We start from the raw sequence: 14,884 nt of genomic DNA on the forward strand, positions 1-14,884 counted from the left end.
CAGTTAAATTTTTATTTCTTTATGGAAAAGTTGTTAAATTTGCTCTCAGCATGCATTCCCTGAACATAAAGAGGACAAAAGCCTGAACTCCAAACTAGAGGTGCAACTAATGATTAGCCGACTAGTTAAATGATGATTTACACTGAGACTGCTTAAAGTACATTATCAACCAAATAAAGGCCGACTTATAGAGACTGAAACCTTCTAGATAAAAACATATTCACAGACAAAGTGTATTTCTGATGTTATTTTTTATTTTTTTTTAAACGTTTTTCACATTTTGATTTAACAAAATCACTGTCTTGTCACTGTAAATCCAGATGATAATTTACAGTATTTTTTAGTTGACAAATCACAAAACTCAACTTTATTTGAAGTTGAATGAATTTGATTAAAAAAAAGATATGACTATACTCTATACTATACTTTACTATAATAGAAAAACTAAACTCAAATTATTTATTTAATATTCTTTTACTTTTATCAGACCAGTGTTTGTCTGTCTGTTGTCAGGGTAAACAGTTCCATGCATTACACTGTGTCTTGTTAAAGGATGTTACTAACTTTTAAAATTATATGACACAAAACCATGACAACTCAAATGGTTACCGTATTTTCCGGACTACAAGTTGCACCTTTTTTCATAGTTTTGGCCTGACTATATTTGATATTATTTGTTATTTTCACACTTCATACTTTCATACTCCAGTGCGACTCATCTATGTTTTTTTCTTCTCTATTATGCATTTTTTGGCTGCTGTCACTTATAGTCCGGAAAATGCGTTATTTTGTTCATTATCCTTATGAAAATCACTTCTTTAACAACAATGAAAACTACAATGACAACTGCCCAATTTCTGTTTTCATGTTTTTATCTGCAAGAAACTGACAACATTATATATTCTCAATGGCCCTACTGGTTAGACTAAATGTATATCTCCTGCATCAATTCTGCACCCTGTTATTACTGCCCTTAAAGTGTTTAAATGTCATTATGTTATCACAACCCCAAACTACTGCAGTTTTCCTCTGTTTTTCTACCATCAGCATTCCACAGTCAACGGAGTAGAACTAGCGGCTTTGCTTTAATACTGTTGAGGACAAAGCATGCAAGAAATCTCTTCATATTGACTTTTTTTCTTTCCTCTATCTGAACCTCATTGGCCTGTCTCCACCACGGCTAACCACCACCTCCACCACCACCTCCTCCTCCACCACCACCTCCACCACTGCTGCTGCTGCTGGCTCGGCTTCACTGTCTTAATGTGAGCTAAATATAGGCCTTGCATTGTGCTGCCCGGCTTAATAAGTGTGTTGGGACTGATTGAAGTTGAAGCATGATCTCATTCCACCACAGAAACCCTAATGTAGTTTATGGTTTCTGTTTTTATAATGTACAACGGACAGAGAAATGCTGATGTGAGCATGTGCAGAACTATGGGATGGTGATATGAAAAGGAGGTTGATGGATGGAGGAGTTCAATGGTTCGTGTAGCTTTCGGATTATTTGTTTTTTCCCCATTTAAGAATCAAAAAAAATGTAATAAATGTGTTATTGGCCTGTTGAGAACCAATGCTTTGTCATCTCATGTTCTAGAATGTAAAATGTTGCATCTATTGGAAACTACATGTTACTTTCTATTCTGAAGGTGTTTGCCCGACATCTACTGCAGCAGAGGGAATTACCATGTGGAAAACACAAAAGCTAGCTTGCCCTGACATGCTAATGTGAGCATGCGGTTGTAATGAACACGATTTGGAAAACCTAACCCTGGCAATGATTTATGGACTTCAAAACAGCACAGGAGAACTTCAGAGCTTTAACGTCACAAAACCGGGATATTTGAAACTGTTTGTTTTGTGAGGATCAGAGACAGAGCAGAAAAACAGGACCTCGTTACAGTGACAATGAAACAAGAGCGAATGAATCTAAATACAACTCAGGTGTTTTGTTTCATGTTTTGGCTCCTTAAAGTCCTCAGGAACTTGCTCTTAGGTGTTTGAGCACACTACTACGCCAAACATGTGTGGATGTGTTGTTTTTCTGACTGTGAGATGTGATGGGGAAGAAAGGGTTAACATGTTTGTACAAAGAAAAGAATCGATGGCCTTTATGACGCCTGCTCCAAAAAATCTTGAAATAATTGCCTGGAGTATTGACCGAGGCGCTGGGTCGTTTGTGCTGATATAGTACTTTGTATACGCGGGTTTGGGAGGGAAGCCAAAGCCACTGGAGGAGGGACAATAAAGTGAGGTTTAGGGGGGAAAAAATACAGGCATCTAAAAGAACACCACATTGACGAGCCAACAGCTCGACAAGTTTGCGGCTAAATCTGACAGAAATTCTATCATGTCTTTTTACCTTTGGGACGCTACCTTTTGTGAGGAGAAAGTCCTGTTCTAGTATTTGATAGGGATAAAAACTATCTGCGACTGAGAGCGACTGTGAGCGACTGAGAGTGACTAAGAGCGACTGTGAGCGACTGTGAGCGACTGTGAAAGATTGTGATAGACTGAGAGAGACTGAGAGAGACTGAGAGAGACTGAGAGAGACTGTGAGCGACTGTGAAAGACTGAGAGAGACTGTGAGCGACTAAGCGACTGTGAAAGATTGTGATAGACTGAGAGAGACTGAGAGAGACTGAGAGAGACTGTGAGCGACTGTGAAAGACTGAGAGAGACTGTGAGCGACTAAGCGACTGTGAAAGATTGTGATAGACTGAGAGAGACTGAGAGAGACTAAGCGACTGTGAAAGATTGTGATAGACTGAGAGAGACTGAGAGAGACTGAGAGAGACTGAGAGAGACTGTGAGCGACTGTGAAAGACTGAGAGAGACTGTGAGCGACTAAGCGACTGTGAAAGATTGTGATAGACTGAGAGAGACTGAGAGAGACTGAGAGAGACTGTGAGCGACTGTGAAAGACTCAGAGAGACTGTGAGCGACTAAGCGACTGTGAAAGATTGTGATAGACTGAGAGAGACTGAGAGAGACTAAGCGACTGTAAAAGATTGTGATAGACTGAGAGAGACTGAGAGAGACTGAGAGAGACTGAGAGCAACTGTGAGAGACTGAGAGAGACTGTGAGAGACTGAGAGAGACTGAGAGCAACTGTGAGAGACTGTGAGCGACTGTGAGAGACTGTGAGAGACTGAGAGTAACTGTGAGAGACTGAGAGAGACTGAGAGAGACTGAGAGCGACCGAGAGCGACCGAGAGCAACTGAGAGAGACTGTGAGCGACTGTGAGTGACTGTGAGAGACTGTGAGAGACTGTGAGAGACTGTGAGCGACTGTGAGCGACTTTGAGCGACTGAGAGCGACTGACAGTGACCGTGAGCGACCGAGAGCGACCGAGAGCGACCGTGAGAGACTGAGAGAGACTGAGAGCGACTGAGAGCGACCGTGAGCGACCGAGAGCGTCCGAGAGCGACCGTGAGAGACTGAGAGAGACTGAGAGCGACTGTGAGCGTCTGTGAGCGACTGAGAGCGACCGAGAGCGACCGAGAGCGACCGTGAGCGACCGAGAGCGACCGAGAGCGACCGAGAGTGACCGTGAGAGACCGAGAGACTGAGAGCGACTGTGAGCGACCGAGAGCGACCGAGAGCGACCGAGAGCGACCGAGAGCGACTGAGAGACTGAGAGAGACTGTGAGCGACTGTGAGTGACTGTGAGAGACTGAGAGAGACTGAGAGCGACTGAGAGAGACTGAGAGCGACTGAGAGCGACTGAGAGAGACTGAGAGAGACTGTGAGCGACTGTGAGCGACTGTGAGCGACTGAGAGAGACTGAGAGCGACTGAGAGAGACTGAGAGCAACTGAGAGAGACTGAGAGAGACTGAGAGAGACTGCGAGAGACTGAGAGCGACTGAGAGAGACTGCGAGAGACTGAGAGCGACTGAGAGAGACTGAGAGAGACTGAGAGAGACTGCGAGAGACTGAGAGAGACTGAGAGCGACTGAGAGAGACTGCGAGAGACTGAGAGCGACTGAGAGAGACTGAGAGAGACTGAGAGCGACTGAGAGCAACTGAGAGAGACTGCGAGAGACTTAGAGCGACTGAGAGAGACTGCGAGAGACTGAGAGCGACTGCGAGAGACTGAGAGCGACTGAGAGAGACTGAGAGCGACTGAGAGAGACTTTGAGAGACTGTGAGGGACTGTGAGCGACTGGGAACGATAAGAACAGCTCCTTTATAGGAGCTTATATTGTACAACAGGCTCCGGAACAAAAGAGGCTACATGCTGCGCTAGCTCACAATCTCTCCTCTTCTCTCTCTCCCCCTTAAGTCTCTCCATCTCCACTCTGTCTCTTTCCCTCCTTCTTCTCCATATCCATTCTCTTTTTATGTCTCTGTCTTCCCCTCTATCTCCCACTCGTTTTCTCCCCCACCCCCTCTCTCCCCTTCTCTTTCTGCCACTCTCCCTCTCTCCCCTTTTGTCCTCTCCTCTCCCTCTCATTTTCGTTCTTCTCTTGTTCTTTCTGTCACTCTCCCTCTCCCATCCTCTCTTCATATCCCTTCTCTGCATCTCACTCGTATTCTCCCCTGTTCTCTCCTTTCACCCTCTCCTTGCTCACTCCATCTCCCCTCTCTCTCTCCTCTCCTCTCTCTCTCTCTCTCTTCCGTCCTTCTCCCCTCTCTCCCTCTCTCCATGCGGTTTGCTTCTGACACCAGTATTCTTCAGTCTGACACCGCTGATGGATTAGATGCGTTATCGAGGCGGAGAGAGGGCTGTAGTTTTTTTTTTTCTTTCCTTCTCTTTTTTTTTTGCGTGGAGTAAAAAGAAAGCGAGAGAAGACACACACACACGCACGCACGCACGCACACAGTGGACGGCCTCATGTTCTCATTTCACCTGGTGCAGAGAAATGCAATAGGCGTCTGCTGCATTTCAGGTTGTGTTTCCAGGACTAAAGTGTGAAGAGAGAGAACGCTCTTGTTCTCCACGTCTCTGTCAACTGTCATAACGACTGTTTGGTGTCTGCATTGTCCACACTGTACGTCACATATGCTGCTGGATGCACTTGTATAAAGATGTATGCGTGCCAGTTCACGGGTAAATGCCACAATCACAATGGCAGAATTGTTTTTAATGTTAATGTTTTCGGTCTAAAATAACAGCATTGTTATTGGGTTGTCAAAAAAACAACTAATAATAAACTTTGTGTATGGAAAGCTATATAAGATCACATGGTAAATGGACATACATGAGGATTATATATAGTTGAAAATTATGTTTTAAGAGTGTTTTTAGCATTTTTGTGGCTTCAAACATTGGTATCGTTGTTTTCCCTCTTTCTCTCTCTCTCTCCCTCTCCCCCCTCTCTCGCTCCCCCTCCTCTATCTCTCTCCCTCTCTCCTCTCTCTCTCTCCCTCTCTCCCTCCTCTCTCTTTCTCTCTCCCTCTCTCTCTCTCTCTCTCCCTCTCTCCCTCCCTCTCTCTCTTTCTCTCTCTCTTTCTCTCTCTCTCTCTCCCCCCTCTCTCTCGCCCCATCTCTCCCCTCCTCTCTCGCTCCCCCTCCTCTATCTCTCTCCCTCTCTCTCCCCCCTTCTCTCTCTCCCTCTCTCTCTCTCCCCCCTCTCTCTCTCCTCTCTCTCTCCCTCCCCCTCTTTCCCCCTCTCTCTCTCCCTCTCTCTCTCTCTCTCTCCCTCTCTCTCTCCCCCCGCTCTCTCTCTCCCCCCCTCTCTCTCTCTCTCTCTCCCTCCCCCCTCTCCCTCTCTCTCTTTCTCTCCCTTTCTCTCTCTCTTTCTACTGTCCTGGTAATGAATTCTCAGTGCGACCCTCAGCAGTCGTGCGCTCGGCCCCTCGGTCCATGGGGACTGACTTCATCACCGGCTCCACATCATAGCATCCATCTCCAGGGGAGCTCTCCACAGACCTGTCATCACACCTCAGACTGCACTGTTAACCGCCTTCCACACCAACAGCTATACATTCCAATTAAACACGTCCCATTTTCTCAAACGGCACTTGGTATTTGCTCACAAAAAGTCACATTGTTGGAGAGATTGTCAGATGAAGTGTGAGAAATGTAAGAAATGTAAGATGTAAGAAAGTCCTGTGTTTGACTCAAGGCTTGTTGGGCTGTGTTTGCATGTTCTTTTTATGTCTGGGGTTTCGTCCAAGCACTTTTCCCCCCATAACTTTAAAACATGCACAATAAACATAAAATCCTCAAGCCAAAGTATTTAAGACAAAATTATAATTAATCAAAATTATGTTACACTTGGTCTAAAAGAGGACTATTTTCAGATCTAAATTAAGGCTAAACCAGGTCTACAATTGGATGACAACATTGCTACGATAGTTTGACCCAAGAAACTATCTAAAGGAGGACCCAAAATTAAGCAATCCTCACATACCACAATTTAAGCATCACTGCTCTACAAACATATTAGGGAAAATATCAAAATGCGATATGACTGATAAGCATTGGAATTATGATACGTTTTTGATTTGTTTTAATCGTGCGATGCCCAGGGGGCTTTACATTAGCTAGAAAACATAAATATGAACTGCTTAACTTATACAAATGCATTTCAGAACATGAACAAAGAATGAAAAATTGTGGTTTCAAGTTCAAAATATAGTAATGCATTATTTTTCCTCATTTAGCAGTTATATAATATTTCAGTCATCTCTCAAAGCAACTGTTTAATTTGCAATCAGAATTCTATGATATAGGATTAAATTAACCACAATTTCATTTTTTCTCGTGGAAATCCCAGCTAAAAGCCTCATGTCTTTCTGAAATTGTTCTGCCCTGATTGGATGCCGGGTGAAATGTGCCAAGCCTGAGTGTCAGCCGCCTCTCACTCGCCAATCGCTGCTCCAATCTCCACGTCAGATTACGGAGCACTTATGTGTGACCAGTCTGAGTCCATCACATCAGCCGGACCTGATGGTCACGCTCATTTTCGTGTCATTTCACACGTCTGGAAAGCCATTGGTTTTATCCTCAGATCGAAGGCTCCTTCATCCTGAACTGGCCAGCTCTACGTGTTTACATGTGTATTCTGTGTAGAACCAGATACACAAGAGTCAGAATGTGTTACACTTACATTTTGGGGGAAATTAAATATTGCCACAAACTCAGAGTTATGCAGAACTTTAAAGATCACCACTTTGATTGTGCTGGATTTGTATCCTTTAGTGAGGTAACGTTCTTGTCCTGGTTTACATAAAATAAATTATGATTTAATTTCACAATTTGGCATCAAAATGTTATCAACGCATGAAAGAGTCGCTTCAAGAAACATTTACATACATGACATACATTTAGTGCAATAACCACTATAAGTGCATATTTTGCAACTTTATTTGAGCTTTCAGTCCTGGTACAACAAAGTTTCTTCCTTAGTTTACACACGGTTACGTTGTGTGTTTGAGTAATCCTGTATGTCCTGCAACGGAGGCTCCAGTGCTCTGAAAATTCCTGTTTTCACCTACCTCCTTTCCCCGCCCACATCCCTGTACTTGGTTACGATCAACTGAAAAAGGAAGACTTTGAGTGATACATGTCAGGTTCTAAAAAAGCGGAGTTTATCATTTCTGCAGTTTTGAAAAGGAAGTACGGCATCACAAAGTCATTCTAAGTCAATATAACTGTTTCTTTTACTTGTATTACAGTCAATACTAGCTGAACAAAGTATTTGTACTATGTCCTTCTATGGTCACCTGTTCAGATAAATATATTATTGCTTTACTTGGAACATCCCACAGTACGACGACCTATTTCTCATACATTTATTCAAGTACAGCTGTTTTTATTGCAGAAAATAGACCAGACTTTGGACGTTTTAGACCAGAAAACGTACATACTGCATTTCACAAAATTACAGCGTGCGATATAGGCTACCTTTGCTCTCTGGGTGTTCCCTTTTCTTTTTGTATTGCCATAACATACAGTGAGCTAACCTTGTGACTAAACTCAACTGGCGTTTTGCAATCCCGGGCCAAAGTGTAGGTGTACAGTCTGACTTAATCCCATTGTCAGGCGTCACTGCGGTTAAAGCTGTATTTTGGTGAATTTCCTCAATCGTGTGCTAGAGTGCGCTCCACCACATAAACGCTAAGAAAGTCAAATGCCTAAATTATCTCGTATTGTTGTTGGCAGCCGCTTCTGTAAATGTTCGACTTCTTTTTTCAAAACCTCACTCAAGGCTACGGTTGGAAATAGCTCCTTTAAATGTGGAAATGTGAAAGAAAATGATGTTTCCAGGTAACAGTTAACAGCTGCGACCGTTATAACAGAAAACATTTGTAGAGGGAAGAGAGAGAATGATGTTGAAGAAATACAGAGTGTGTGGACAAGCGAAGGCCGAATCAGTCACACTGTAAATGATCCCTCTCAGTGTTTTGCTTCTGTAAAGAGCCATTTCCTCACAGAATAACATTGATCACGCACTTACCACGTCGTTCATTTTGCACCGCGGCAAAAACGGTGCCTGTTGAGAGAAATGTCACTGCAGGTCTTTTTTCTCCTATTGCAAGAAGCATTCCCTGTGGAGGTCTTTAGTTTCATAGCGAAAATGGACGTTTTAAATCCTGAATTGAAGTGTGTTGAATTGACAATGTTGAGGCATAACATTTGAAGGAGGATCAGTCACTGCAACATATTTCAACATATTTTAAATCTTCATTAACTAAGACGGTCGTCCAAGTCATTTCAGAGTGTAGAGTTTTTCCAAAATAATTTGAGTTGAATAATGTAAATTAGGATTGCAGTTCACGGTGCTCATTTAAACTCGTACAGCAACATTGACATTTGAGAGAATATATAAATATGCTAAACTAATACGTTTCAGAATGTAGGTGTCTAAACCTTTATTGTCACTTTATTTTGATCAGATTTAGTCATTTTTATGGGAATCAATAACAAAAGCTAAATGTCAAGCCTGGGGGATCTTCTACTTCTGCAAGTCTCAGTGTTATTTTTTTTTACATTAGATAAACTTTCCTTTAAGGTGAATGCATTTTTTAACCTATATTTTGTAGAAAAAATATAGATATTTCGTTATTCACAAAATATAGATTATTGAAATGATTTTGCAATTTGTTAATTGCGCCAATCCCAATGGCTTTGAATGCAATATGTATCGCCCTAATGTTGATCTATGCCTGAATTTAATCCCCAAATCTGTTTTAGTGTCCAATTACTCTAGTTAACTCTATTTTCTATTAGTCAACTTCTGAAACAATTGTAACCAAATACATTTGATATATGGCGACTGAAGTATTATTACAATGATCAAAATATGATTACAGTTATTTTATATCACAGACTAGTCACGATTGCTCTTGATAGTTTGCTAACTTACAAAAAGGTCGATGATTTGATCCCCTCCACTCTTGTTATGTGAGAACATTGGCATATGAATGTGTGTGAATTGGTGAATGGTTTTCCTTTATCTTTTTTTATTTTGTAAAATGCAACTTTGATGCATTCTGCCCAAAAAAATTAACCAAGCTTCCCTTTAGTCCACCTCTTGAACATTCTTCCAACACACTGTACATTTTCCACTCATCCCAGGTTCATTCAGCACATTTCACTCACACGTAAATTACCTCCATGATTTGGGATTCAGACTCTGGCACCGCATTCAAAACCAAGAGGGAGACCAGAGGGAACACGAGGAAGCGCGCGCAGGGCAATTTGAATTGGATTTTGGTCAACCTTCAAACATTTCCCCCGGATGCTCACATACTCTGATCAAAAGCCCCCCGTTGGCTCAGGCCCTTGTAGCCACGAGGGGAGACTTGTGATGCGCCTGCCATGGTTCCCCTGCAGGCCAATCCTGCTTGATTCCTGCTGGCTCACTCCTGGTGCTCTCCTGCAAAGGTGGTTGGACATGAAGTCAGAGCAAAAAACTACTGCAGAAACTATTGTTGGATCCACCTCTGGTCTTGGTGTGCAAAAGATATTTCACAAGCCAAAGATGGATTTCTCTTTGTGGTACTTGAGGTAGTTGTGGCAGGCGCTGTTGTAATGAATTGGACAAAATGTTGAGGAATTGAGGGATTTCACCACAGAGAAAGCAGATTGTGAAGACTCAATGACCCGTTGGCCCAGTGAGCTTGAGCAACAGTAAAGTTATGTATCATCGGCATAAAAGTGATACATTATTAACAATATAAATGGATAATACAATTGGGCCTAAAATGAAGCCCTGAGGTACTCCTTTGGATGCATCCAGAAAAAAAGGAAGAAGCCTCAGCCACTTTAACACATTGTGATTGATTTGACAAATAGTTGGCAAACCAGTTTAAGGCTTGGTTAGAGATGCCATGATGCAGCTTTAGAGTTTTTATAAGAAGCAGAGGGTCCACAAAAGGTGTCAAAAGCCTCAAAAATCTAAAAAATACCTACATTTTTTAACATTCTCTTTTTAAAATTGTTAACACTTGGGGCCAAATTCACAAAGACAGGTGCTCAACTGTGAGTATTACTTCAAATGTGCGCGTGCCATTTTGTGTTGCGTTGCACCTTTTTTACCATTTACCATCACCCTTGGTATTATTGCGATGTATTTAGCTTGTTGCGATATAATTTTTTTAACGGTACATTGTGCAACCCTAATCTCCATGGAGACAATTAGGTGACACCACCCGGCAGAGTTAGAGGTCAGATCTGTGGAGAAGGACCCTGCACATATACGAATGCATAATTTTCAGGATAGTCTTGACCAATGAAAATATATTTGAATAAATGCAAGACATGTATGTTTACTGCCTTACTCTGGAACATGCAGGCGGTAACATCTTCATGGTGACAAGCAGCTGTCGGACCCCCCACTAGAACAATTATATCCTTTAATTATTTGAATTCATGATTGTAGATCAAATTTCCAAAGGTTTTCTCGCTACCGCTACTTCAAGTGGCACATGACATCAGTCTTTACACTCACTTATAAAACGGTCTGTTGTTATCGCATCTATCAAGCTTCCATTTCAGTGTTTTTGCACACCTCCCTCAGTCGAAAGGCCGCCGTGTCCCTGGGGTCTACGCACCGTGTTTTTCATCACATCCATCCGTCTTCACCTCGCTCGCCCTTCTGTACTTTACTTAGAACGCGCTGATAGAGAGGAGCGAGCTAATGGCTGCGGTGTTGAAAGGGGAGAACGGGTCGGACCGAGCCCAGCCCAAGCACACCTCTCAGGGGAAGGTAGGAGCTGTTAACTGCGCCGGACCCCTGGAAGTAGAGAGGGTGTAATATTGTCAAAGAGACTCAAGGGTGGGAGTCCAAACCGTTAGCAGGCACCTTGATAAATAATGCAGCTAGGTTGATGGGCAGCAATGGACAGGTTTAGGTGCCAGGGTAAACAGGGATATGGTTTTGCAAGGTGAGGTGCAGAGAAAAGTTATAGTAAGATATATTTACGTTTTACAGAATGTTTTCCAATACACTAGTACACAGTATGCATTTTATTTGGGCTGCATTATTATTAACCCTGTTTACGAGATCCTCTCCCTCTAAACCTCAGATTTTATAGATCTATGATGTCAAAATGGAGATTCAGCGTGCGTTATCCTCCAAGATAGTGTGCGGGTTAAAAACACTATTTCTCTTTTTACTATTTATTTTCTAAACAAAAAAAAAAGACACAAAAAAGAAGATAGCTCAAGCCATTAATAATCGCTAGACTCATTATGAGCATTTATGCAGTCAAATTGATTGAATTACAACTGCATTCGCACATTAGCATGTTGAGGGAAAGCTAGATTTATTTTTTCTCACCATGGTAATTCCCTCTGCTGCCAGGAGATGGCGTGCTAACACAAATCCTGATGAGGGAATGTCTTACTTCAAAAATGATGGGTGTTTTTCAATTATTTCTATTTAAATTCTAACAAGATGCCGAAGTAAAGGTACTCAAGAGCATGTTTAAAGGCCAATAACGAGACAAATACTGGCTTCCATTCATATTGCCCATCCTGATGCAACCACTGACATACTGGGACTGGAGACTTACTGTTAAATACATGCAAAAAATGGCACATTAATGTATATACAGCACTTGTTTTGTTCATCTGCCCAAAGGCAAAATTGCTGTAACGTCGTTATTTTCTTATTTTACGTGGGCACAATGTAGTTTGCCTTTGTGAAGTAAAAAGTGTTACAAAGGAAGTAATATGTTCAGCTAATGTAAGAGATAAACGTGTGAAGTATAAAGTGTGAAAAACAAATGAAGACGGTTCAGTGGAGTTGGTGTGAGTGTTCACTTAAAGCCAGCATTTGTATTATTATTTTGTTATGGATGATTTTCTTTTCTTTTATTTATCTTGGTCCACTTGAGCCTGGTGCAAGCACAAAGTAAGTGGTCAAACACTCTTGACCACTTACTATAATATTTAAACAGCTTAAGCCATTTCAACATGACACCTTCTGACCGATGTGGAAAAACAACTTCCCAAAAGAATGGTATTTATATTAGGTCACACATATTTATAATGTATTTGTTAATGCAGTATATATATCTACATTTAAAAATATATACACTGTTAAAAAATATGTCTCGAATGTTTTTTTTTGTGTTTATTTCAAATATGCACGAAGTGATTTAACAAAGAAAAAACAGTTTAAATATGTGTTCCTTTTAAAGTGGTTATATACAGTAGTGTAGATGATACATGCAATATATTGATAATTGTATGTATCAACATATATATTACTATCAGTAAAGTCCTGATATACACATCCACATCTGTTTTAAAATAAGTGCTGAAATATCACCGAATGAATCTTTGCAAAAGCTTTATCTTTTCTTTGTTTTTGGCAAATGCTATTCCCTGGACACTTTGAAACAACCTGTGATAGCGATCTGATGTAGACAAAGTGCGGCCGTACAAAGGGGAAGGTCAGGCTATCAGCTGATCCCTGGTGGCACCACATCGCACCACACATCACAACATGACACACTGCTCCTCTGGGTGCTCACATAAAGGCAAACATGACACCCACTCTGACACAATAGTGCGATGGGAGAAAGGGCCAGAGAGGTGGGCCTGGCCTGGCCGTGTGCCTATGCATGCTTTATGGATGAACATATTTGCAGAGGCCCCGCTCCTCGCCGTGGTGTCAGTTACCAGATGAAGACTGGCACGGCCCCCTACGTCCTGTCTGTCTCTCCTCCCACGGATCCTTTCTCCATATGTCCCACTCTAGATGTGAGGATCAGGCTGCCAAGGTCAAACGCGGGTCAAGAAAAAAGGGAAAAAGGCTGCATTGCTTTAATGCAAGACATATGGAAAATGTAGTTTTTACACCCATAAATTCGCACATGAAACATACTTTACATAGTATTTTGTTTCATTTCATTTATGCGTGACATAATCTGCTGCTTATTCTTTTTTATGGAAGCATTTGAAACGTTGAAGTCTTTATATTATAATCTGACTCTGGACATGTCTAAGTATTGTCCGAGTTTGGTTTGGGGCAGGCTGGCGTTGGGTTATTTCCCCCACGGTAATTCCCTCCGCTGCCAGTAAATGGAGTGCTAACACCAATCCTGATGGGGGAACGTCACATATAAAGTGATCTGTGCTTTTCAATGCACACATTACTGAAATACCAATACAAATAATGCTGACGATATGTTCTTTAAAACAGAGTCAGAGAGTTTAATGTGTCTCTTTTAGCTGTACCACCCGCCGCGAACCCAAAAACTTTGAAGGAACGACTGTGCCGCTTTCGTGTGAACTTCCCCGTTTGAAAGTTTGACATGCATGAATTCTGGTACGCGCCCCCTCGCTTCCAACCTCTCCCCCGCCTCCTCTCCCAGTAGATCTTATTTGACAGACATATGACCTTGACTTTCCCTCCTGCCATGCTTTATTGCGAGTCTCGCTTCTCCCTGAGTGCTGTCACCGTCCATATACACAGATGAATGTTTCGGGGTGGAGGGTTGCGAGCGGGGATGGACAGATGATAGAGTCGTAAGCTTTGATGGAGGAGATGGAAAAGGGGGGAGCTTAGTGACATGCCATCACGCAAGCATCGCCCCCACAACACACGGACCAGATTTATATTTCAACAAGTCCATAGGATGAAAGTAGGACGTAAAAGGCTGCAGTAATACATGGTCCGTTTTGGGTTAGCATAAGGTCGTTGCAATGCTGTCTCGCGGTCTTGGCCTCGACTTCAAAACGCGGGAAATACACCGTTGAGAGGGGGAAAAAGATGTCTAATATTTTGCACAGTTGTTGCTATAGAATCGCACGTAGGAATATATTTAGTTGGTGTGATTAACGCACGCAGCTCCTTCGAAACACTTTTGTCATCATTTGCAATTAGCCTTTTACTGCTGTAACCATTTACCGTCACCACCGCTGTCTCCAATTGACTTGTAATACATGCACATACTCAATCTTCCCCGCTATTTCTGACTGGTGTCGCTCATCTTTGTCGATCACAGCAGCTGAAGTTGGCGATCCCTGTTGTGAAAGAGATATAAATAGCATTCCTTGATCCGTTTTGTGTTTTTGTGTTGCAGATTCGAGTGGACGGCCCCCCACACGGAGGAGTCCAGTATGAAACTCTCTCTGTGATAAAAGACAGCAGCCTGGTGCTCAGGGACATGGCCTTTTCCCTGGACCGTAACTACCTCTACGTCATGTCCGAGAGACAGGTAAGAGCAGTGTGGTTGGTTAATACACCGTACACAAAACTGGCTTTTGTTGCCTGCAGAGTCTGAGATGCCCACAGCTGTTGTCAAACTCATCTATTAATAAGATGAAGAGTATTTTTGTGCACGCAGCTAAAAAAAGAGTGTTGGTGTCAGACGAGCAGAGGTGGAAGTGATGATGTGGTATTTAAAGAAGACATATTATGCAAAAAGCTCATTTAAAGAAGCTTGTTATATTTGCCTTCACTTCTCAAAGTTGC

At 42.3% G+C, this 14,884-nt stretch overlaps 1 protein-coding gene across 1 annotated transcript in view; it reads left to right on the forward strand.

Moving 5' to 3' along the window:
• Positions 1-14,884, forward strand: part of plxna2 (plexin A2) — a 312,486-nt gene that overhangs the window by 111,947 nt on the left and 185,655 nt on the right. Inside the window, exon 4 of the mRNA XM_072449250.1 lies at positions 14,493-14,627. Coding sequence (XP_072305351.1) covers positions 14,493-14,627 — 135 coding nt within the window. The remainder of the gene's footprint in view (positions 1-14,492; positions 14,628-14,884) is intronic.

Source organism: Eucyclogobius newberryi, unplaced genomic scaffold (assembly GCF_026437365.1).
Source record: "Eucyclogobius newberryi isolate DKJ021-1_F unplaced genomic scaffold, fEucNew1.0.hap1 SCAF_17, whole genome shotgun sequence".
Classification (NCBI taxonomy): Eukaryota; Metazoa; Chordata; class Actinopteri; order Gobiiformes; family Gobiidae; genus Eucyclogobius; species Eucyclogobius newberryi.